Raw genomic sequence first — 23,210 nt, forward strand, 5'->3', positions numbered from 1 at the left:
AATAATAATAATAATAATAATAATAATAATAATAATAATAATAATAACGATATAAATTATAAACTGGAAATTGATAATAATAAATTACTAATAAATAAGTTAAAAACTGGAAATGGAACAGAAGAAAACAATTACATGAGAGGAAGAAGGGTGTTATTCTTTACTATTAGCACAGATAATATTCTTCAGTATTAAATTACTGAAGGTCTTTACTAGGCATTTTTATTCCATTTTTCTGTGGATTTCTATTATCTCATTAAAAACTCCTTGCAGGTAATTTTGAGTATGTTTGAATTTAAAAAAGGCAGTGTCTGACTGCATGTTCACTTCATGTTATTGTTGATTATTTGTTCATAAGTTTTTTATATTTTGTCTGTCATGGTCCTGTTTCAAAAGCATGGGTTTGTTTTCTGATGCAGTGAAAGTTCTGTTTTAAAAATGGGGTTTTAAAAATGTTTTCAAACCCCTTCCAGCTGCCCTCAGGATGCCTCCAACGAATCCAAACTCTTGGTGAACAGCCTGTTCTCACTGAACCCTGTGAAAACAGGTTTAGAGTCCTCAGTAGGGCAAGAAAAGTGTTATCAAGACACAAATGCTGCTGCCAAAGCCTTTAAAATATCCTGGCATTAGGATATATGTGGTGGATATTTAAATCTTTGGTTGTTTAAGATATTTTACATTTCTCCTTATTCTGGTTATAAAATCATTAAGGTTGGAAAAGACCCCCAAGATCATCAAGTCCAACCTTGGGCCAACTATGATGAATATTTAAAAAGGAGATGTTGTCCAGTTAGGGAATTTAAAAGTCACTGAACTGCCAAGACTGATTCTTTAGCTCCATCCTGGAGATAAATGAATGAAGTTAATCAGACAAATTAATTACTCAGGCAGTCTCTTGGGCACAGGAGGGGTTTGCAAAGCTCAGCTCCTGGTGCATGTTCAGCTTTCTTGGGCTTTGTGGGAGGGTTTTGCAAAGTGCTGTTCATATAAAATCACATCTCTCCCAGAGGTTTTGTCCTGGTCTGGGTGTTCATTTACAATCTTTCCCCACCACCAGATCCAATACAAAAAGGACTATGAGAAGAAGAAAGACAAATACACCACAGTTTTGGAGACCCCGGAGTACCTGAGGACCACCAAAGTCAACAAACAGATCAGTGATGTGAGTGTGCTTTGGGCTCATCTCCTCCTCATTCCAACCTTTGCAGTGGGATGATCACCCCCAGGGAATTAATCTGCTCTCCAACGTGCCTTTTCAGATTATTTACAAGCTGGAGTACAACAAGGCCAAGCCTAAGGGCTACACCACCATCCAGGACACGCCCATGTTGCTCCACGTGCGCAAGGTCAAGGACAGGATCAGTGATGTGAGTAAATCAGCCCTGGCTGGGGGGCAAAACCACTCATAATTAACTTTTTACCTCGATAGCCAATGTTTTTAACTCAGGTGTAACACTCAGAAAAAAAAAAAATCCTTTCTTGTTAGAGCCTATTTTATTTTGTTTACCTGTTAAACTCTATTTTCATTTAATGCTATTATCATTTAATTCATTTAAAACAGTTTTTCAGCAAGTGTTTTATGTTCTTCTGTAACTCTTGAAACATGTTTTTTTGGTGTAATTATACATTTTACTAGTAATTTACATTTTACTAGCAATAAAAGCCATGAGCTGCAACTGATCTCTAAGTCATGAATTGGGGAGTTTTTTCCTAGGTCTTCATCCTGTAGTGGCTTTTTTTGAGCCCTGAATAAATTAGTTAATACTTTACTGTGTTTATCAATTTCTTCTATGGATATTGTGAATTTGTAAGGTAGATATTGTGGTCTAAAATAAAGATGTGTTTTGATTCTGGGGCAGTGGAAGACTAGAAAGGAGAGAGAAAGGAAGATGGAGTAGATAGAATAATATATAGGATTTAGGAGTCCTGGTCCTAATTCCTCCTTCTGCCTTAGGCTTTCTCCCTGACCTCTGTATTGTTCTTTAGATATCCATAAATAAAATGAGGATATTAACACTTCTGTAACTCAGTATAGTACTGTCAGAGTAAGTAACCTGAATGTCACTCAGATGCTCTGTAGATCCTCTACATAATTAACAAATCCAGGAAGGAAAAATAACCATATTATCCAGATACTAATGGGATCACCAGGAGACAGAGATGTTTCAAAGTGATCTGAGAACTAAAGTACATTTTTTAAAGCTCCAAATTGAATGCTGAGGTTCTATAAAGGAGTTTTCAGGGAGCATTGAATGCTTTTAGAAAACAAGTTTATTTAAAGCATTTCTTCTATTAAGATTTTATCTTGACAGGAGCAATTTTACTGTTATATTTTTTGCATTTGGATGCTTTTCTTGCTGCTGCTGATTGTTGCCTTTGTAACATTTGATATGTTGGTCTTTCTGTAGCTGAAATACAAAGAAATGTACGAGAGGAGCAAATCTCGCTGCAACGTCGTGGCAGATTCGGTTCATATCAAGACTCCAAGACACGCTTACAAGCTCAACAGCAACGTGAGTTCACTTGAATTCAGGTCTTAATTTCATTATGGAGAGTGTTTTAGACTGGCAAGAGAGGCCACGAGTTCCATTTTCAGTTCCACTGAATTTTCTCAGCTCGGACGTTGCTTCTAATACTTACCCTGCTTGACTTCAATATATTTTAATTTATTTTGAGCTAAAATTCTCAATCTTGCAAGTTTTCCTTGAGGTCACTGCAGTTCCTTCTGTGTCACAAATCTACTGTTCTTTTAGTTGTCCTCTTTCCTGGCAGACACACAACTGTCCCAGGAATTCCCTGGGATGTTCTTGTAGACAAAGCAAGCGCTTCATGGGAAGCTTTCCCATGTTTTCTGGGTTTAGTGGCCCAACACCCATTTCAAGAGGAAGGACCTGAAAGCTCCCACCTTCCTTAAAGTCAGGACATCACTTCAGCCCTTCATATTCCATTTTCCACCTAAGAGTGGGAAAACTGAAATAAATAGACTGTGCATGAGTCAGAGGAAAGCCCCAATCTGACGTAGCTGCACTTTCTTCCCTCTTCTCTCCTTTTTTGGGACAGACCAAAGAGAATTTCCCTCTCTGTGTCATGTGTAAAGCTCACAGCTTCCAATTAACTCTCTTTTGTTTGGTTTTTCCCTGCAAACAGCTGGATTATAAGAAGAAATACGAAGCAGCCAAGGCTCACTGGCACCTGATTGCTGACAGGCCTGACTTTGTGCAAGCAGCCAAGTCGTCTCTGCAGCAGAGTGATGTAAGAAAGTCAGAACAAACCAAATATTCCCTTTTCCCACATCTCTCACGTCCAGAATATAAGAAACAAATTGGAGAAGATCTGAGACTCTCCTCTCTTATCCTTTTTTTATTTTTTATTCCTTGCAGTATGAATACAAACTGGACCGGGAATTCCTGAAGGGATGCAAAATCTCTGTCACTGATGATAAAAACACAGTGTTGGCCTTAAATAATGCCATTTTAGCCAGTGATGTAAGTACTGAACTCACTTTTCCTCTCTAAGTAAGTAAAGTTCTTTATTAGAACTTTATTTATTACATTAACTGTTTTATTGGAAATATGGTTGGAATAAGAGTGAAGCTTGGAACAGTTGTTCTCAGTCTCACTCCATTATTTGAATTGACTTGCTGATTTCATTAACAAATCAACAAAATCTGAATAAATTTGGTCTTGTAAATGTCACACAATATTAAATTAATATCCAAAGTTATCACTGCCTGAACACTCCAGACCTTCCACCCAGGTATCTGCATTCCTGGTATTGAAATGGAAATATCTGGAGAAAACAACAAAAAAAGCTGCAGCTATAAATTGGGCACAACACAAAGTATCTTTAATAATTACTATTAAGATATTAATATTTGCTGTATCCATAAAATTCCAAGTGAGAGCTCTAGGAATGTATAGACTAAAATGAATTTATTTTGGAATATATTAAAATATGGGATTTTCTGCTAAGTTTTGCACTAGCAAGCAGACCCAACTATAATAATTACTTTCTAATCTGCCACAAGATAAGATAAACATGGCTTAAAATCAGATCTTTCCTTGCTGGTAGATAAAATACAAAGAGAAGCACAACAAAGCCCGGGGAACCTACCATGTGGTCCCAGACACACCTCAGATCCTCCTGGCCAAGAATGTCAGCTCTCTTGTCTCCGAGGTAAAACACCAGCAGTTATTTGCTCCTTTTAGTTTCATTTAATCCTTGAATTGCTGTTTCTTAGCCCTTTTTATGCTGTGCTTTCAGAACAAGTACAAAGAGCACAGCAAGAAGCAGCTTCCCCACGGCTCTTTCACGACCCTGCCCGAGACGCGAGACACGGCGCACGTGAAGGAGGTGACCAAGAACGTCAGTGAGGTGAGTTCAGACTCACATCATCGTCTCCAAATAACCACCTTCGAAATCCAAACTGCAGATCCCGACAGCCAAACTGGGGACCACACACTTTGGGAATGAGGAGACTCCACCTGATCCCTTCTCAGCAGTTTTGGGGGGTTATTTCCAAGTTTTAGCAGCGTTTCCCCTCCCCGTGAAATTCCCAAATCACACGTGGCCCTTTTTGCTCTTAACAGACAAACTACAAGAAGAAGTTTGTGAAGGAGAAAGGCAAATCTAATTATTCTGTCATGCTGGAGCCTCCTGAAGTGAAACATGCCATGGAAGTTGCCAAAAACCAGAGTACAGTGAGTTTGCCTTTTCTTTACATTAATTAAGTAGGTTTTATAAGCAAATTCAATCAAAAAGCCAAGTTTCTGTATTTCTGAATTCCCTCCCAGCCTCCATGTTTTGGTGTAATTTTGAAAGATTTTATTTTTCTTTTATCTGAATGATTGTATCTTTACTTTTATCTGAATGATTAAAGTACCAATATTTACAAATATAAAAGTGCACTAAAATGAAGGATTTGTACTTGATCACATGGTAGGATTTAAAGTAATGTGATGCAAATCACATCTAATAATATTTTCATTCTTTCAAATACAGACAGAATTTCCAATGTTTATGTCTTCATTTGTAGAAAACTTGCAAAAGTAAATTCCCAAATCCCTTCCTTGTGAAATTATTTCAAAAATAAGCCCATATACTTTCTCAGCAACGTTGCTGTGTCCTTCACTGGTATATTCCTTATGGATAATCCTCAGGAATTTTATTTTCTTTGCCTGTTTTCATGGATTAGATTGAATACAAGAAGGATGCCAAGTCAAAGCTCCACTACACACCAATAGCAGATCGACCAGATATTAAGAAAGCAACTCAGGCTGCCAAGTTAATCAGTAATGTAAGTGGGGTTTAAGTCTTCTCTGTAATTCTTAGACATTAATTTTCCTACTAAACCAGTGTCAGTAGAATAATTCAAAGGGAATGCCAACTGTATCTTTATTTTCTCTGTTAGATTGAGTACAAAAAGCGTGGAGCAGCTGGTGTGGGGGTGACCATGCTGGGACGGCCAGACATTGAACTGGCCAAGGAGGTGTCCAAACTCACCAGCCAGGTAAGGAGGGGGAAAATTTTGAAACAATGAGAGAAATGAGACATAACATTAACTTATAATGTCACTATTGTAACTGAAATAATTTCTAGATTAGGGGAAAAGGAAAAAAAATAAAGTAAAAATGAAATACCAGCACAAGGTATTTCTTTGTTCGATGAACATTTCTACTGATTTACTAAATGTCATTAATGGAGGTATAAAATCTTCTTGAAATGGTGTTGTGAGAAGATTTTTTTGTAAATGCTAAAGCTGAAGTGTTTGCCATGTTCTTTTTCAGCTCTTCTGGATATTTATTGGCTTTACAAGAATCCCCCTTTGACCCAACTCTTATTACCCATCCTTTGAATGGACACTCGCTTTCTTGCAGCCACCTTCCACCCCATGTCTTCAAAATAATCTCTTGCCAGAACCTCAGAGCCTGGGGTTTTTTTCTCCCTTTTCATGCTTTAATGCTGGAATTTTGCCTTTCTGACCTTGCTTTCTTGCTGCTGATTGTAGGCTGAGTATCTCAAACAACACATGAGGGGCCACGGAGCTGCATCCTATGACACCCCCTGGATGAGAACCTTTAAGAAAGCCAATATGCTCAGTAGCCATGTAAGATAATTTTAATTAAGTGGCATCAGTGCCATTGTTGTGCATCTGTCTCTTGCTTGTGTATCATCTTGCAATTCTGAAACACCAACTTGTTGAAACGTTATTGTGCCTTTCAAAATGGCTTTGGAGCTTCCAGATGAGTGAAAACTCATCTTTTTCATGCCAAAACACCTAAAACTTGAGGTGTTATTTTCTGAAAGTGTGCAAAAAAAAAAAAAAGGAAATATATGTGTATGACAAATCTGAGTGATAGTGCTGGAAATTTTCAGTGAACAGTCACTAGAACTTCATTTTAACTTTCAAACTTCTATTAAAACTTCGTTTAAACGTTATTTAAACTTTAAAGGAAATTTAAAATTCTGATTTATTTATAAATGTAAACAGCCTGTTTACACTGTGCTGGAATTTCACAGTGGAAAAATAGTGTGTGACTGAATCAATCCCAGAGCCTGAGAGGGCTTGGAGGGCACATCATTTCTTATCCTTCTAAAGGATATTTTACCTTTGTAAAATAAAAAAGTGAGCCTGGGCTGCAGGTGTTGAAGTGGCAGCAGCAGGTCTGTGCCATTTCAGTGTTACACATGTATTTCCAAGTGAAAAAAGGGGGGATTTTGGGTTTTCCATGTCTGCTGCATGTATCTGTGTCAGGAAAACCATGGATCTCTTCATCAGAGCCAGGGATTTTTTAATTGAACCACTGAACTATAAGAAAAAGAAGAAATTAAGTTTATTCCCACTGAGTGCTGAGATTCTCCCTTTCCATGTTCTTGTCCCAGTGCTGACCAGTTCTTTGGGTCTTTTAAACATTCTTTGCTGAGATTATTTTAGTTCTGAGAGAAAATGAGCTGCTGTAGAGGCAGTGAGGGAGCAAAGAATAACTGGAATATCTTCAACTATTTTGTTTTGTCTTGGGCATCTCTTCTCATAAACTTCTTATGTCCTTCTTTTATGTCCTGTTTGTTTATCCAGTTGTTTTTTTTTAGTTGGATTTTGTCTGTCTGTCATACTTGCTTTCAATTCTACAATTTTTGGGGGTTAAAAAATTCTCATTCTTGTCAACATTTCTCTGCTTCCAGCCTAGGTCTGCTGGATTATTATGGCTCTCATTACCTGGCTGCTGCTGCTGTGGCTTAGAAGTGTTACTAAACCTCTTGTATAATCTAATTCCTGGTAATTAATTGTGTCCCTGTCCTGTTTGTGATCACTGGTGTCATTCATCTCTTACTCAGCCAGAACACAGTGTTTGTATAATAACATATCAAAAAGTATTTGATGTATTGACATCTTCAGTGCTCTTATGTCTTTTAAAGCTCTTATTTCTCCAAGAAATATGTAAAAAGTTCTTTTAAACACTCTTACATATCCTCATATTATATTATATTGTATTATATCCTCTTACATTATATCATATAAAATATAATATATATTTTATATATATAATTGTTTTTTGTTATACTCTTATTATACCTCTCTTTTCATCTCTTTGTGCAATATCTTTAATCATGGGCAGATCCCATCAAGTGAAAAATTCTTCCTGCCCAAGGGCCAGGATTTGGCCGTATTTTGGCACCACAATTCTCTCGGCTCTTCTGTTTTTCCACTGAGGAGATGCAGTTTCTCATTCAAGTGGTATTTTGTAAATACAGATGCAGATTTTCTTTCCATGTCAGGTTTTCTTTGATATAACCTTTATTCCACTGGGTGCCTTCAGGTTATTACATTTCTGTTCTTCCCCCCAGCAGCCCCGTTGAACCAGAGCCTCTTTGCCTTCTGCACCAAACAAGCGAGTCCTCAAGAGCAGTTGTAACCCCTGGTTGTTTCCATTTAGGTGAAATACAAGGAGAACTTTTCCAAAGAGTTGGGTAAGAAGCCAAAGTATGACCTAAAGGAGGCCAAAATCTACAAGACCATGAAGGACGCCCACAACATGGCCAGTGAGGTACGGGGGAGGTTGTGCTTTTTCCTGAGGGGGGAAATTCAGATTTCTTTACCAAAAACCTCGTTGGTGTTACTAAAACACCCCCCAGCCCAGTTTCCTGAGGTGGTTTGTCCCCCCTGACGTGCAGGTGAAGTACAAAGCTGACCTGAAGAAGCTCCACAAGCCCGTCACGGACATGTCGCAGTCGCTGATCATGAACCACGTGCTGAGCACGAGCCAGCTCGCCAGTGCTGTAAGAGCCTTAACTCACCCCTAATTCCCAATCCCACAGGGAATTCCCTCTGCTAACTCCTCCTGTAACAGCTCCTCCCCGTGTTGTTCCCATGGGATGTCACCTGGTAGTGATCTCTTCCTCAACCTCCTAATTATTAGTTCCTCGTTAACCAGCAGCTTCACCACTTTTGTCCTCTGAGAAGGGAAATCTTTCAAATCCTCTGATAATTTTTAGTGGATTGATTCTTTAATCCCATTTTAACTGGTTGCACCACACTAACAAATGCCTTTTTTTTTTTCTTTACTGATTAATATATTTAAATTCTTTAATTTTTTCTGGTTTTTTATCTTTTCATGTTTGTTTAATATCCCCCTGTTATAAACTTCCATAATTATGCCTAACAAAATAATTGAGAATTTTACTGAGAAAAGGCAAAAAACCATTGTATCTTGGTACAGCCTTTTCTTGTATCTGCTGTGTTTTCTCTTTCCTTTTTCTTTTTTTTAATGGTTTTGCCGAAATCTTTGTTACAACCCAAAAAAAAGAAATAACCCGCACCTTTAACTCCCAGTTTCCAAAATCACTTCTAAACTTCTTGCTTTTTGTTTTGCTTCTTGTATTTCTAATTTCTCTTTGATGTTCCATTGAAGTGTTGCTTTGATTGGACCTGAGAAGTAAATTTTCTGAGGGATTTTTTTTTTATTGAGATGATTTTTGACACCTTCCCTTCAGTACCAGTACAAGAAGCAATATGAGAAGAGTAAGGGTCACTACCATGTGGTGCCAGATAATCTTGAGCAGGTTCATCTCAGGGAGGCATCAGAACTCCAGAGCCACGTAAGTTGGTCGTGTGTTTGTCCTTATCCCAAAAAATATCCATCCCTGAAATCCTCCCAGGAAATTCTCTCCAGTCTCTAACAATCCCTCTCTGCTTTACCAACGCTGCCCCGTGAGAAATATCTGCACATTTGCAAGTAGAACACATAAAATATACAGATAAAATACCTTCATTCCACAGTCAGTCTCAGTTCCTCACCCCTGCTGTGCATGGATTTTTTACAGTGTATAATACATTTATCAGGGTGATTTTCCTATAGAAAAATGACCTGGGAATCACAGAAAAAGTGGAAACTGGAGGAATCAGTGTTGTTGTTCACAGTTGTATTTTCAACTGCTTTAATTATTCAAGTGTAAGGAGACCTCTGCCATTCCTTTTCTGCATCCAAAATTGTTTTAACCCAAACAACTATTAAATGTGTCTGATGTTTTTCCCCTCTGGAATAAAATGGTGAATCATTCCAGAGAAATTCATACTCTGATTTGGTCTCTAATCCTCTCCATTCCAAGTATTTATTGGCTGTAGAGCAAGAGGAAAATTGCTGGTAGGACACAAAGGACCATGGTTATGGCATGGAATGGAATTCCAGGATTTTTTTGGGTTGGAAGGGACCCCAAAGCCCATCCAGTCCCACCCACTGCCATGGGCAGGGACACCTTCCACTAGCTCAGGTTGCTCCAACCTGGCCTTGGACACTTCCAGGGATTTTCAAGACATGGAAGAGCAAAAAGGCCACATAACAAAGGACTGTAAGAAAATGGTTAAAATTAAATTTTAAGTCACTACTTTTTGGGATCAGGCTCTGACTCAGTAACATCTCATTCAACAGTTGATGCCCTAAAGGCTTGATAATGTAATTTATAGGAAGAATATCTTCATCTTTGTGCACATTTTCCTTCCTGGGCACCAAATTTGACATTTGATGGTCAATAATAAGAGTTTTCAGGAAGGTAAACAGTATTAAACATTAATTTTTTACCACAGAACTCTTGTCAGTGAGCAGATATAAGTCAATGAATTGAGTCTTGGATTATTTAGGAGGGTGACTTTTTGTCTTTTCTTCTCAGGTGAAATACAGGGAAAAGTATGAGAAGGAAAAAGGAAAACCCATGTTGGACTTTGAGACTCCAACATACCTCACAGCAAAGGAGTCCCAGCTCATGCAGAGCGAGGTACAGTCAAAATCAGTATTGATGGTCAAAAAAAAAATCCTACAATTTATTTTTTATAGTTAAACTTTAATAGAGATTTAATAGGCAGTTATACTTCTGTCCTGTGCATGCTGAGAGACTGAAAAATTACAGTTAGATCAGATTTGTTTACACTGGTTATGAAATGGCACCATGAAAATTCCTGAAGCTTTCCTGTGTCACAGTAAAGTGGGGTTTTATCTGTTATTTTTTTTAGCAAGAAGCTCTCAGTAAATAAAGCTTAAACAAGTCTTTGAGTAAGAAATGTAGCATGAAATACATCTCCCCTAAACTTTACAAAACAAATACAGTGTGTGTTGGTTATCACAGCCCACAGAAAGTGCCCTGGTCATTTTTTCACCTCGAAACTCCATTTTTGAGGAAGCCCTTTATTCCCTGTGTGTCTCTGCTGTCCCAGACCTGTCATTCCACTTCCCTGAGCAGTTTTGTTGGGTTTATTTGAAGTATAATCTTGTTCTGGCACAGATGGAGGCTTGGCCATGCTGAAAAACACCTTTATAGGGCCATGTAAGTCATTGTGTTGGAGTGATTCCTTTAAATATTTTCTCTGCACGGACAAATAAGTAGAAAAATAAAAAACTAAAGGCAGGATCTGGTCATATTTCCATTGAAAAGCAATGAGCTGTTTCATAACCTTTGGTGAAAATAGGATTTATTGCTTTAGGTGTCCTCAAATAGTGTCATGAACCAATCCCTGCTCCATCCTCCCAGTAGTTTTTCACATCATTAAAAATGCTGTGATAAACATTTGCTATTTTGCTTTTTTTTTTTTTTTCCCCTTCTTACTCTCATTAGAAAGAATACAAGAAGGACTTTGAGGAGTCCATGAAGGGCAGGAACCTGACTGGCCTGGAGGTCACACCATCCCTGTTACATGTCAAATATGCAACCAAAATAGCCAGTGAGGTACCAGCAACTCTGTGCTTTATTCCCTCCTTCTTGTTTTCCACATCTGTTTTTTTCTTTTGGAGCTTTTGTGATTCTTTTTACTTTAATTCTTTTAATTATTATTATTATTAATTGGTTTTTTTTATCATTATTTATTTATATATTATTAAGTGGTAGAGTGCAGAGCTCCCTTTAACCTGGATTTTTCCCTCTTCTCCTGCAGAAAGAGTACAAGAAGGATCTGGAAGAAGGTGTCAAGGGGAAAGGACTGACAGCCCTGGAGGAGACTCCAGAGATGTTGAGAGCCAAGAATGCAACTCAAATCCTCAATGAGGTATGTCAGAGCTCTTTGGAAAATTCCTGAGTGGATGGAACATCCTCCAGCTGCCATGGAAAGGAATAACTTCCACTAGAGCAGCTCCAAACCCCATCCAACCTGGCCTTGGACACTTCCAGGGTTCCAGGGGCAGCCACAGCTTCTCTGCCCAACCTGTGCCAGGGCCTCACCACCCTCCCAGCCAACAATTCCTTCCCAATCTCCCATCTAAATCTACCCTCCCACTGAGGGAGGAATGGACTTTGTCATTCCCTAGAAACTTCTGAGTGATAAAAAGAACATGGGCGGGTGACTAAGGATCGAAACGGGAGCTCTTTTGTGTCTTTGCAGTCACTGCCAGGAATTCAGGTGGGAAACAGGTGCTGGGATCAATAGTCAGATCAGTCCAGGGACTCATTTAGGTCATTAGTCCATTGCCTAAATCAGTCAAGGGACTAAGCCAAGGTCTAAGTCATGAAGTGCACCCTGAAGTGACTGGATTGAACTGTGAGTCGATATTGGTAGTATTCCTGTTCTGAGCTGTGCTCATGAAACTGAAGTTGCTGAAGGTATTTCCTTCCCATTGCCATGATCTATTCCCTGTCTTCCCCCGCAGAAAGAGTACAAAAAAGCCTTGGAGTTAGAAATCCGAGGAAAAGGCCTGACAGAGCTGGCTCTGGAGACCCCGGATTTCGTGCGGGCCAAGAACGCCATGGACATCGCCAGCCAGGTGTGTGGGGGGACCCTGAGCTGTCACCTGGGCTCTTCTTAAAGGAAACCTCAGTTCTTTGTGCTTAAACCCAGTGCAAGTTGTTGTGCAGAGATGATTGAGGCACCTAAACCTGAGCTTTGCCCGACAGATCAAATACAAACAATTGGCAGAAATGGAGAAAACCAACTACACCAGTGTTGTTGATACTCCAGAGATTATTCATGCCCACCAGGTCAAGAACCTTTCCAGCCAGGTATCTCGAGTGAAGCGACCTAATCACTGTTCATTGGCCACCAAATACTAATTTGGGCACCTAAATAACCACCTCTGACACCTTTCAGGTTACACCAGGAAGCAAATCTCTCTAGAGCTGTGATGTGGCATCTTACTGTGAAATTCCATTTCAATAATCAAATTAATTGATTTTAATGCTGTGTAATACTCTGCAATACCAAAGCTAATTCTTTTCTGCGTGGATTTACCTTAATTTCCCACTCCTTAATAACCTAATATTTAAATTAATGACACAGAGGCATAATCTCAGTTTACAGCAGGCAGAGGAGTACTCACATCTTCATAACGATGGGCATTATGCAGCAATAAGTAATGCCAGCTTATCACTGCTGCTGTGGTTTCTGTTTTAATGTATTTGGGATTTTCTGTTAGAAAAAATACAAGGAAGAGGCAGAGAAGAGCATGTCACACTATGTGCCTGTGGCAGACACCCCAGAAATGCAGCGAGTCCGGGAGAACCAAAAGAACTTCAGCATAGTAAGTACAGAAATACAAAGTTTTTATTTTTTTTTTTCTCAGCTTCAAAGAAAACTCTGCAAGTAAAGGTTTATGGGATGGAGTCAACATCTGACATTTTACTTGAACTTTCCCAACAGCTCCAGTACCAGTCAGACCTTCAGAACAGCAAAGGAAAAGTCACAGTTGTCCAAGACACCCCGGAGATGCTGCGGGTGAAAGAGAACCAGAAGAACTTCAGCTCGGTAGGGTCACTTTGTGTCCTCAGCTGTCCCCAAAAATCCAGTTTAATGCTGGATAAAATAACTGGGTTTGGCTCTCCTCTTCCAGGTCCAGTAGATTTAGTTGGGTTTTATGGAGTGTTTTTAGCGCCTGTTTTTTTTGTGGAGTGCCCTGATTGCACTTTTTCACATACGTAGCTGTGATATAGTTAAAGAGTCACTCCTGTAATTAATTAGTATTCGTTAGTAATTAATTAGTATTCCTTTTCTTTTGTCCTGTTACCCTGTAAGTGCATTTTTGTCCTGTGGCCCCTCGTGCACTGTCTGCCTGACTTGTTTCCCATTCCATGTTGCTGTGAAGCTCCTCAAGTCTGTTGTAGAACTTTGCCTCCAGCACCATTATTAAAGCACACAACAAAGGGGAAAACATATGTGTAAAACAAATTAGAGAAAATTACAATCTTCAACCCTAAAATTAGCCCACAAATATTTGGATCATAGAATTATGGAATGGTTTGTGTTGGAAGGGACCTTCAAGCCCATCTCGCCCCACCCCCTGCAGGGGCACCTTCACCAGCTCAGGTTTCTCAGATATTCTATTGAAATACATTTGATTTAATATATCAATGATATTCTGCTTAAAATGCATCAAATATAGATGATCAGCCCCTTTTATTTCCTCAAATGGTGCTCAGACTTCACTGAGGCAACAGGCAGTGACTGGAGCTGGTCCTTTGTGCCCCAGTTCACTCTCTTAAGAGCAAGAATGTTGTGTTTTGGATGCTTAACCTTGTTGTCTTCATTCTAAATATTAAGATTTTGTATAAAGAAGATATTGGAACTGGAACCACTATTGAAAAGACACCAGAGATGCAGAGAGTTAAACAAACCCAGGATAATATCAGCTCGGTACAAAAGAATTGATTTTTAATCCTCTACCACTGCTAATTCCTCTTGAAATAATATTTCTTTTTCTATTTTTTTTTTTTCTTCTCATGTTGCTAACAGTGGTTTGGCAATAACCCCACCCAGCTAAGGGTGACTTTCTTCAAGTTTTTGCCTCTCCTTTTTACTTTAACAGTCATCTTTCTAATGATTAACACTCAGTTTCTTACTCACAACCCACTTCTAAACCACGAGAGCTCTTGCCAGCATTTTAATCTCACCCCAAAGTTTGTTTGGACAGAATCAAAGAATCATTTAGGTTGGAAGGGACCTGTTGAGAGCATCTGTTGCTCCAACAGGGTCTGGAGGTTGCTTGGATGAGCTGGGGTTTGAGTATCCCACAGGATGAAGATCAGGCAACTTTGCTCCAGTGTCTGTCTGACCATCTCTCAGTTTAAAAGTGTTTTACTGTGATCAGACTGAATTTTCTGATTTTTTTTTTAATTGGGTTTTTTTGTTTTGTTTTGTTTGTTTAGGATTTTTTTGTTGTTTTTTGGGGGGTTGTTGCTTTTTTAGATTTTTCTTGCTTGTTTGATTTTTGGGGTTTTTTGTGGGTTTTTTGTGGGTTTTTTGTTTGTTTGATTGGTTGGTTTGTTGTTTGGGTTTTTTCTTTTGTTTTGTTTTGGTTTTTTTGTTTTTCTTTTTTGGGAAGGGGTTGGGGGTTTTTTGTTTGGTTTGTTTTATTTTTTTGTCCTGTCACTGAGAGCTCCTAAAAAGAGCAGCTTCCTCCCCTTTATTCCTTCTCACTGGGCATTTCTACACATTGAGAAGTTCCCCCTGAACATCCTCTCCAAGCTGAAGAGTCCCAGCTCTCTGAGCCTCCTCTCCTGCCTGAGGTGATCCTGGTCTCCTACTCATCTTTTTGGCTTCTCCAGTCACTCCATGTCTGGGGAGCCCCGAGCTGGACACACAACTGCAGTTGCAGCCTCACTGAGTGGAGGGGCAGGATCACCTGCCCTGGCCTGCTGGGAATGCCCTCCTGAATCATAAACCCATGGAATCAGGAATGGGTTGGGATGGAAGAACCTTGGCCTTTGCCATGAGAGTTCTCAGGGTCCTTCTCTGCAAAGCTGCTTCCCAGCCAGTTATTCCCAGCCTGGGGCTGTTCCTCCCTGTTACAGGACCTTGAATTCCCCCCTGTGGAACCTCCTGAGGTGCCTCTCAACCCCTTTCTCCATCCCTGTCCCTCTGGATGCAGCACAACCCTTGGGTGGATCAGCCAACCCTCCCAGCTTTGTCACCCTCTGTCCCAGATCCAGGTCCCCCGGGAGGGTGACCCAGTTTTGACCTGAGGGTCCCCCAGTGGTCACTTGTGTCCAGCTGCTCCTGGTGCCACTGCTCAGGACCCTCTGGATCCTGTTTTCTGTCCGTGTCTTGTGCTTGTCTGTGGAGCTGCCAGGGCCAACAAGTGCCCCCAGCCTCAGGAAAGCTTCTCTTGTCAAGCTTTTACACGATATCAAAAACTGCAGCACTCTAAAATTGGAATAATTATACATAGTCCTTCTCTTTCCAAGCTCATAAATCTCTTCTCTGCTTTTCTGGAATGCTGGTGTCATTTTGGTCTAAAATACTAACATTTCAGCCAATTTGTTGATGCAGAATGTGTTCAATATGTGGTTGTGAGGTGCATTTTCAGTTGCTGTGCCCAGGCAGAGACGCAGAGAGCAGAAGGTGGGAATTCTCACCTTAGCTGAACACGAGGGATTCTTGCACAGCCCAGATTCTCCTTTCACTGGTAGAAAGACCAAATGGAATGGGGTTCCAGCTGGTTTTATAAAACCCTTCCAGTGCCATTCCCAGAGACTCAGCAGCTGAAGTTGCCTTGTCCCAGATTTCTTGGCAAGGCGATGGGAATCCTTTACCAGTTGAAGCCCACGAGATCCTTTAAATTCTCACTCTCCACAAGCTCAGGAAAGAAAAATTTTCTTTCTGTATCCGTAATGAATCCATTTAGTGCTCCAGTGTAACCCCTTTTTGCTGTCTGTGCCTCTGCAGATCAAGTACAAGGAGAGCATTGGGAAGGGAACCCCCATTCCGGACCTGCCGGAGGTGAAGCGCGTCAAGGAGACCCAGAAGCACATCAGCTCGGTATGACCCTGCCTCTGCCCCCTCCACACCACCCACAGCTCCAGCTCCAGCCTTTGCTCCTTGGCTGTTGGTTTTAGGGTCGGGAAGAGTCTCCCAAATCCTTGTGTTGAGCAGCAGGGAGTTTAAATCCCTGAGTTCGATCACAGTCGGTCACTTCCTGTATTAATTCTGTGACCTTTTCTAAATGCAGAAGTAGGAGCAAAAATTACCCAGGTTGTGTTGTAACTAGTCTGAAAAAAATGGATCAGGTAGGGAGAACTTTGTGGAATAAACCCAATTGGAGCTTCCTTATAGTCACAAAATAAGGGAAACCAAAACCTGGCTGTTACCTTATCTAAGTGTAGATTTTAACAGCCACAACAATGTGCTTCCCAGCTCATTTTTGCACAACTGAGTTGTTTTCTTAATTTTTTTCCCCAACCTTTTACATAGTTTTATTTTCCCTTGCTGAGATTGCTTTATTTTTGTTTTTGTTTTTTTTTTTCATTGTTTCAATTATATCAAGCACTGAAAGTTGCTGGGTTTTTTTTTTTTTACTTGCCTTGTTTTGTTGCAAATATTTTACTACTTGCAGGAAGAGCCCTGAATGCATTTGTCACGTATTTCTATGTGGTTGGGGTTTAAACCAACCCAAGTTTCTCCTGTACAACTCCCTCCACAAAAAAAAATACAATCTTTTTGAAATCAAACCAATTACAGGTGAAATCAAACTTAATAACATGAGGAATAACAGTTGTTATCCTTAGTAGAGAGTTTTCCTCTCACAGCTAGAGTTGTTTTCCTTACTAGAGATCTAAACCACAGTAGAGCAGTGCTGTTGCAAACAAACAGGCACAGAAATCAAAATGAATGAAGCCCACAATTAAGTATTTGTGGATTAAACATGGTTATAAAAGATAAACACCATCAAAGAGACTCCAGAAATGCTGAGTGCCTGAAAAATAATATTGTTATAGTTCCTGAACTAAGGTGAAAAGCAAAACCTCAGGTCAGGAAGATATTTGTCCTTGAAGTGTTTGAGGTGCTTGAACACATTGAAGTCAAAGCACTTTGCTGAGCTGGTGGCTGGGCTTGTACAGACAGTGAGGGACAGAAACTGGGCACTATTTCCATGTGATCCCAGGGAAATTCTCTGTCCCAGTGCAGTGAAGTCGTGATCTCTGCAACAGGAGGGGGAGCCGGGGGGTTGTTGGGCTCTGCTCCCAGGGAACAAGGGACAGGAGGAGAGGGAACTGTGCCAGAAGAGGCTCAGGGTGGACATCAGCAGGAATTTCTCCCTGGAAAGGGTGGTCAGGCCTTGGCAGGGGCTGCCCAGGGAGGTTTGGAGTGCCCATCCCTGGAGGTGTCCCAGGAAGGCCTGGCCGTGGCACTCAGTGCTCTGGGCTGGGGGACAAGGTGGGGATGGGGCACAGGGGGGACCCCATGCCCTTGGAAGTGTTTTCCAGCCTCAGTGATGCCGTGACTCTGTGCCCTTGTGTCCTGCAGGTGTTGTACAAGGAGGAGCTGGGCACGGGCACCCCCACGCCCGTGACCCCCGAGATAGAGCGAGTCAAACGCACACAGGAGCACATTAGCTCGGTACCGGCCCCAGGACTTGTAACAACGGCTGTTGTTATAATCCTGCTCTGCAACCCCCTAACACTCCTCCTCCCTCAGGGGTTTAGTCCTGGCTTTGCCCTGGCAGTGTCTTAACTCATTGATATTCCACCTGTTTGTGCTTTTGGGGGATTCACACCTTTCCATGCGAACCAAAACCGAATTTGACGTGGTGTTTCTCTCCCCATGTTTATCTCGACCCTTTATCTTCTCTTCCCTCCCATCACCTATTTACAGAATAATCCCCCATCAGCCTCTTCCTTAATATTTGCCTCTGGATCCAGTGTGAAGTGAATTAAGAGGTGATCTAACGCTGAGCATAACCCAGGGAAGGGTCAGCCGTGGTGGTTTTGCCTGTGTTGAGGGGTTTTTTGTGGGCACTGTCTCGTCCCTCGCAGGTGTTGTACAAGGAGGGTTTAGGGACGGGCACCGCGACCCCGGTGACGCCGGAGATGGAGCGAGTGCGGCGTAACCAGGAGAACATCAGCTCGGTACTGAGCCAAACCCACCCCCTGCCCTTCCAAATGCCAGTCAGACCCCTTCAGCTCCTCCACTGACACCGTCCTTCCCATTCCTGGGTGACCTTGGAGCAGCCCTTCCCTCATGGAATCACTGAAACCCTGTCAGGATCCTGATATTTTCGTTTTCCCCTCATTTAACCTGTCACTCAGTTGTTCCAGCCGGGAGATTTTAACCTCAGTCATTCAAGCAGTTGAGTGCTGCCTTGTTGTAATTCCCAAGGAATTGTCAGTAGTGTGAGTGGTGTCACTGTCCTCAATAACAGAACCCACCCTTCCAACATCTCCAGCCTCACCTCTGCAATGGAAAATGAACCCTTAACCCTTCCTGGGTCAGGGAATCATGGAATGGTTTGAGTTGGAATTTCTGCTGTGTTGGCTGTTCACTTATACCCCCAGGTCTTTGTAAGGAATCCAAGTGGCATTCCCAGGTCACTGCATATGAAAACATGGTAAAAATTGCATATAGATGGAAAAATTGCTGTAGGGAGGAATATTGATCTGGATCATTTCTCCTCCTGACACTTCCCAGTCAAATGGCCACTGTGTCATCATTTTGTTCAGTATTCCTGCTTTAATTGGAGCAGTTTATGGCCCATTTTGGCTCAGTTCAGACATGAAATAAGTCCTGTCTTGGGGCCATTTCAGAGAAACCCCTGTTGGTAAATGTTCTGCTGCACTTCCCATCCCTGAGGTCCTGCAGCTGGAATGCTGCAGTTTGGAATCCTTGGAGCCAAAGCTGCTCATGCCAGGTCTGTTATTTGAGAAGGGGAATCCTTTGCAGGAGGGTTTTCAGGTAGTTTAGAACTCCCACATTTCTGTGCCCAGTGGAAAAAAAAGCTCAGTGGAACCTCAGCCCCCCGTTTTCATTGAGGGTTCTTTGTTGGACTTTGAACAAGGCTGGAAAAACACCATTTTTCATACTTTGATGTTTCCCTGTATTAAGTTATTGCTCTTCTTTCTCTCTTTTCATTCTTTTCCTTTTTTTAACTTCTTTTCCTTTCTTGTTTTTTCCCCCTTTCTCCTTTTTTTCTTCTTCTTTTTTTATTTTTCCCTTTCTCCTTTTTTTTCCTTTTTCCTTTTTTCCCCTTCTCCTTTTTTTTTTCTTTTTCATTTTTTTTCCCCTTTCTCCTTTTTTTTTTTCCCCTTCTCCTTTTTTCTCCCCTTTCTCCTTTGATTTTATTTCCCTGCTGCCCCAGGTGTTGTACAAGGAGGGGCTGGGGGTTGGCACCCCCGTTCCTGTCACCCCTGAGATGGAGAGGGTCAAACGCAACCAGGAGAACTTTAGCTCGGTATCTTTTGCTTTTTTTTTTATTCTAATTAACTTATGAACCCATCCCCTTTCTGCTATTACATTTTTAATTACTCTGTTATATTTTATGTACTTATTTTCTGAAATATTTTTTCTATAATCATAACACTCAGTGCTTGGTGTCCATTAATTTTTTTTTTCTGCAGTTTAAGGTATTTTGCATTTTTAAAACCACTTTTTAAATATAATTTGCTTAATTCCTTCCTTTTAATCCTTTTATTATTCTGCTCCAAGCAGTTGGATGCACATTCCCAGCTGTCCCTTCCTCTGGATTTAATTGATCACAATTATTAACTGGTCGATCCTTCCTAATTTTTCCTGCTTTCTGATATATTTAATGGGCATAAAATCCCAAGAATTACCTCCACCAAATGCAGGGGTTTTTTTTTTGTTCTGGCCTGTCTCTGAACTGCCTGTTGCCCCCCAGGTGTTGTACAAGGAGGAGCTGGGCACAGGAACCCCCACCCCTGTGACCCCCGAGATCCAGAGGGTCAAACGCAACCAGGAAAACTTGAGCTCGGTATTTTTCAACTTGAAAAGCAAAAAAAAAAAAAAAACCAAACCTTTTAATCTCTTTCAAAATACTCTTAACACCCAAACTCTCCTGCTGTATTTCCCTGTAATCTATTCACACAACAACATCCCATTCCTTGTGTTTTGAGATTTTTCCCTCCATAATTTCTTTTGATTGGATCCACCCCACTAATGATTTTTAGATTCCCTGTTCCCGTCTTTCTCTTGCCATATTTTTTATTTTCTGCTTTTCCTTTTATTAATCACTTCAACCCTTGGTTATTGGGTTTTTTTCCCCTGGTTTTTACCACATATAAAAACTAAACTATTTATTTCCTTCCCCAAATCCGTGGCTGTGACCTGACTCTGCTCCCTCCCGTGTGCTCTGCTGGTGTGGGGTGGGCAAATCAAGTGGAATTGCTGCTTTTATTCCTTCTGTGTTGGATGTGATGCCTTTTCCTTTGGGAAATGTTGGATGTTGTTGCAGGGATACAGTGGCCCAAGTCCCAGGGGGTGGGAACTGCCCTGGGGGTGTTGGTAGCACCGTTAGAGGGGAAAAAATCAGTGGGGTTGGGATGTTTGGAAAGGTGAGGAAGTGCCACTGAAAACACGAGAGGAGTAGTGATAATAGATATAAAATATATATATATATATATAATCTTAGTTGAAGTGTGTGTACAGGAAAGGTTTCAGGAAGGTGCCTCAGGCCCTGCTCCTCCAATGACTCACTTATGGTCAGGAAAACATTTCCCTCACAGCTGCTGAAAGGACAATAATGTATTTATTGCCAATTTATTGTCAGTACATAAATAATAGAAGACTTTAGTCTTCTAAGTACTCTAAGGTTTAACTGTCTGATAGAATTCACTGAATCATTGAATCCCAGACTGGTTTGGGTTGGAAGGGAAATTAAAGTCCATCTAATTCCAGCCCTCACACCTTCCACCAGCCCAGTTTGCTCCAGGCCCCGTCCAGCCTGGCCTTGGACACTTCCAGGGATCCAGGGGCAGCCACAGCTTCTCTGGGCAACCTGTGCCAGGGCCTCCCCACCCTCCCAGCCAGGAATTCCTTCCCAGTATCCATATAAATCAATCCCCCTTCAGCTTCAGTCTTATCAGTGTAACAGAGTTCGAAACTAGTTTTTTATTTCCAGGGCTTTTTTAATCCCTGTTTCTCCAGGGCGTGTGAGAGCCCCTCTCTCCTGGTGGGAGTGTTCCTGCTGTTGGTTTTATTCTCTTTTTTGTCACTCTAACCCTGTTGCCCCCCAGGTGTTGTACAAGGAGGAGCTGGGCACAGGAACCCCCACCCCTGTGACCCCCGAGATCCAGAGGGTCAAACGCAACCAGGAAAACTTGAGCTCGGTATCTTGGAATTTGAAAAGCGAAACAAAAATCCCTTTTAATCTATTTTAAAAGACTTTTTAACACACCAATCAATATTCTTGTTTCCCTGTAATCAACTTACCCAAGAAATAATATCCTGGTCCTTTGAGATTTTTTTTTTTCCTTTGTAATTATTACTTACATTGTTCTTGTTCCCTTTTTTTAATGATATCATTTTAATAATTGAATTTCACCTTTTTGATTGTGATTACCTTTTTTTTTTTTTTTAACTCTTAAAAACCCCACCCTGTTTTCCTTCTCTTGGTCTCAGCAATCCTTACCTTTTGCTCTGTGTGGTGGGTGTTTCCCTGATTTTCCTTCCTTTCTGCACAAGAACTAAACTCCTGTGGGCCTTGGCTGGGTGTGGCAGTGCTGGGGTGGGGTCAGCAGGACCTGCTGGGGTGGGAATGAATTAAATTGGTTTATTTGCTGGTTTTCTGTTGTATTTGATACTTTCCCAGTGTTTTGTTGCACATTTGGTGTCCGGCTCAGGAGCAGCAATGACGCTCCAGCTCCCGGAGGAAATCCGTATTCACTGTGTGGTTTTGAGGAGTTTTTAATCCCTGGTTTTTATCCCAAACTGTGTGTGGGAGGCACTTTCCCAACCCCTCCGTGTGCCTGTTGCTGTTCCCTCCCTGACCAGCCCTTTATCCTGCAGGTTTTGTACCGGGAGGAGCTGGGAACAGGAACCCCCATCCCGGTGCCTCCCGAGGTGGAGCGAGTCAAACGCACCCAGGAGCTCATCAGCTCGGTATCGTGGGGAGGAACAGCCCCCCTTTCACTGCACCCAAACACTGCTCCCTAACCTCCTTTAAAAATGGGCAATTCCTCTCCTTATTCCGTGTAATCAGCTCTTATTCCGTGTAATCAATTCTTATTCCATGTAATCGACTTATCCTCTCTTCCCGTTTTCCAGCGTTACTGACCCGGCCCTTCTTCACTGATGAAGTTAGTTATAAATTATTTACAAATTATTGACATTATCCTGAATATTTTTTTAACTGTTTTGCTTCCTGTTCCACCTCCCTTCTTCCTTTTTTTTAGTGTTGGGTTTTTTTATACATCCACTTCTGTGTCCTGCTTTTCTCCTGGCAAAGGGAGGGGCCTTTCCAGCTCCCTGCAGCAGAGGACGGGGGGGTCTAAAAGCTCCCCTTCCCCGGGAGATGATGGATTTAATGATTTTTTGAGTGGTGATGATGTTTTCTGGATGCTTTCTGTCATGCAGGTGTTGTACAAAGAGAATGTGGGGACGGGGACCCCCACCCCTGTCACCCCTGAGATGGAGAGGGTCAAACGCAACCAGGAGATCTGTAGCTCGGTACTTCCCAGAGAAAAACTGCCCTTTAACTCCCTCTAAAACCACTTTTTAACACTTGGAATAAGTGGATTTGTTCCAAAATAACACTGACCCAGCTCAGAGCAGGGGCCACTTCTTACTCACGGCTTACTCTGGTTTAAACCTTGACTTTTGCTCCTGTTTATCTTGATTTTAAGAGTGATTTTTAATACCCAGTTCTAATCCTAAAAACACTTAAATTTCCCCTCATTTTCTCTGCAGTGCTGACATTTATTTTAAAGCAATTAATTTAAATTTTTATAACATTCTGAGCCCCTCCATGTGGTATTTAGTGCTCACTGATGATTTACATGATTTACATGAT

The 23,210-nt window shown here is 41.2% G+C and overlaps 1 protein-coding gene across 1 annotated transcript in view; it reads left to right on the forward strand.

The window, feature by feature from the left end:
* NEB (nebulin) overlaps positions 1-23,210 on the forward strand; it is a 99,062-nt gene that overhangs the window by 69,008 nt on the left and 6,844 nt on the right. Inside the window, exons 86-115 of the mRNA XM_027656241.1 lie at positions 1,058-1,162; positions 1,260-1,367; positions 2,409-2,513; positions 3,148-3,252; positions 3,381-3,485; positions 4,072-4,176; positions 4,264-4,374; positions 4,590-4,700; positions 5,195-5,296; positions 5,411-5,509; positions 6,008-6,106; positions 7,935-8,045; positions 8,173-8,277; positions 8,992-9,096; positions 10,165-10,269; positions 11,104-11,214; positions 11,420-11,530; positions 12,129-12,242; positions 12,373-12,477; positions 12,891-12,995; positions 13,115-13,219; positions 14,012-14,104; positions 16,136-16,228; positions 17,714-17,806; positions 18,223-18,315; positions 19,542-19,634; positions 20,082-20,174; positions 21,436-21,528; positions 22,208-22,300; positions 22,775-22,867. Of these exons, the coding sequence (XP_027512042.1) occupies positions 1,058-1,162; positions 1,260-1,367; positions 2,409-2,513; positions 3,148-3,252; positions 3,381-3,485; positions 4,072-4,176; positions 4,264-4,374; positions 4,590-4,700; positions 5,195-5,296; positions 5,411-5,509; positions 6,008-6,106; positions 7,935-8,045; positions 8,173-8,277; positions 8,992-9,096; positions 10,165-10,269; positions 11,104-11,214; positions 11,420-11,530; positions 12,129-12,242; positions 12,373-12,477; positions 12,891-12,995; positions 13,115-13,219; positions 14,012-14,104; positions 16,136-16,228; positions 17,714-17,806; positions 18,223-18,315; positions 19,542-19,634; positions 20,082-20,174; positions 21,436-21,528; positions 22,208-22,300; positions 22,775-22,867 (3,069 nt within the window). The remainder of the gene's footprint in view (positions 1-1,057; positions 1,163-1,259; positions 1,368-2,408; positions 2,514-3,147; positions 3,253-3,380; positions 3,486-4,071; positions 4,177-4,263; positions 4,375-4,589; positions 4,701-5,194; positions 5,297-5,410; positions 5,510-6,007; positions 6,107-7,934; positions 8,046-8,172; positions 8,278-8,991; positions 9,097-10,164; positions 10,270-11,103; positions 11,215-11,419; positions 11,531-12,128; positions 12,243-12,372; positions 12,478-12,890; positions 12,996-13,114; positions 13,220-14,011; positions 14,105-16,135; positions 16,229-17,713; positions 17,807-18,222; positions 18,316-19,541; positions 19,635-20,081; positions 20,175-21,435; positions 21,529-22,207; positions 22,301-22,774; positions 22,868-23,210) is intronic.

The sequence above is a fragment of the Corapipo altera genome, unplaced genomic scaffold (genome assembly GCF_003945725.1).
Source record: "Corapipo altera isolate COAL_440 unplaced genomic scaffold, ASM394572v1 68, whole genome shotgun sequence".
NCBI lineage: Eukaryota > Metazoa > Chordata > Aves > Passeriformes > Pipridae > Corapipo > Corapipo altera.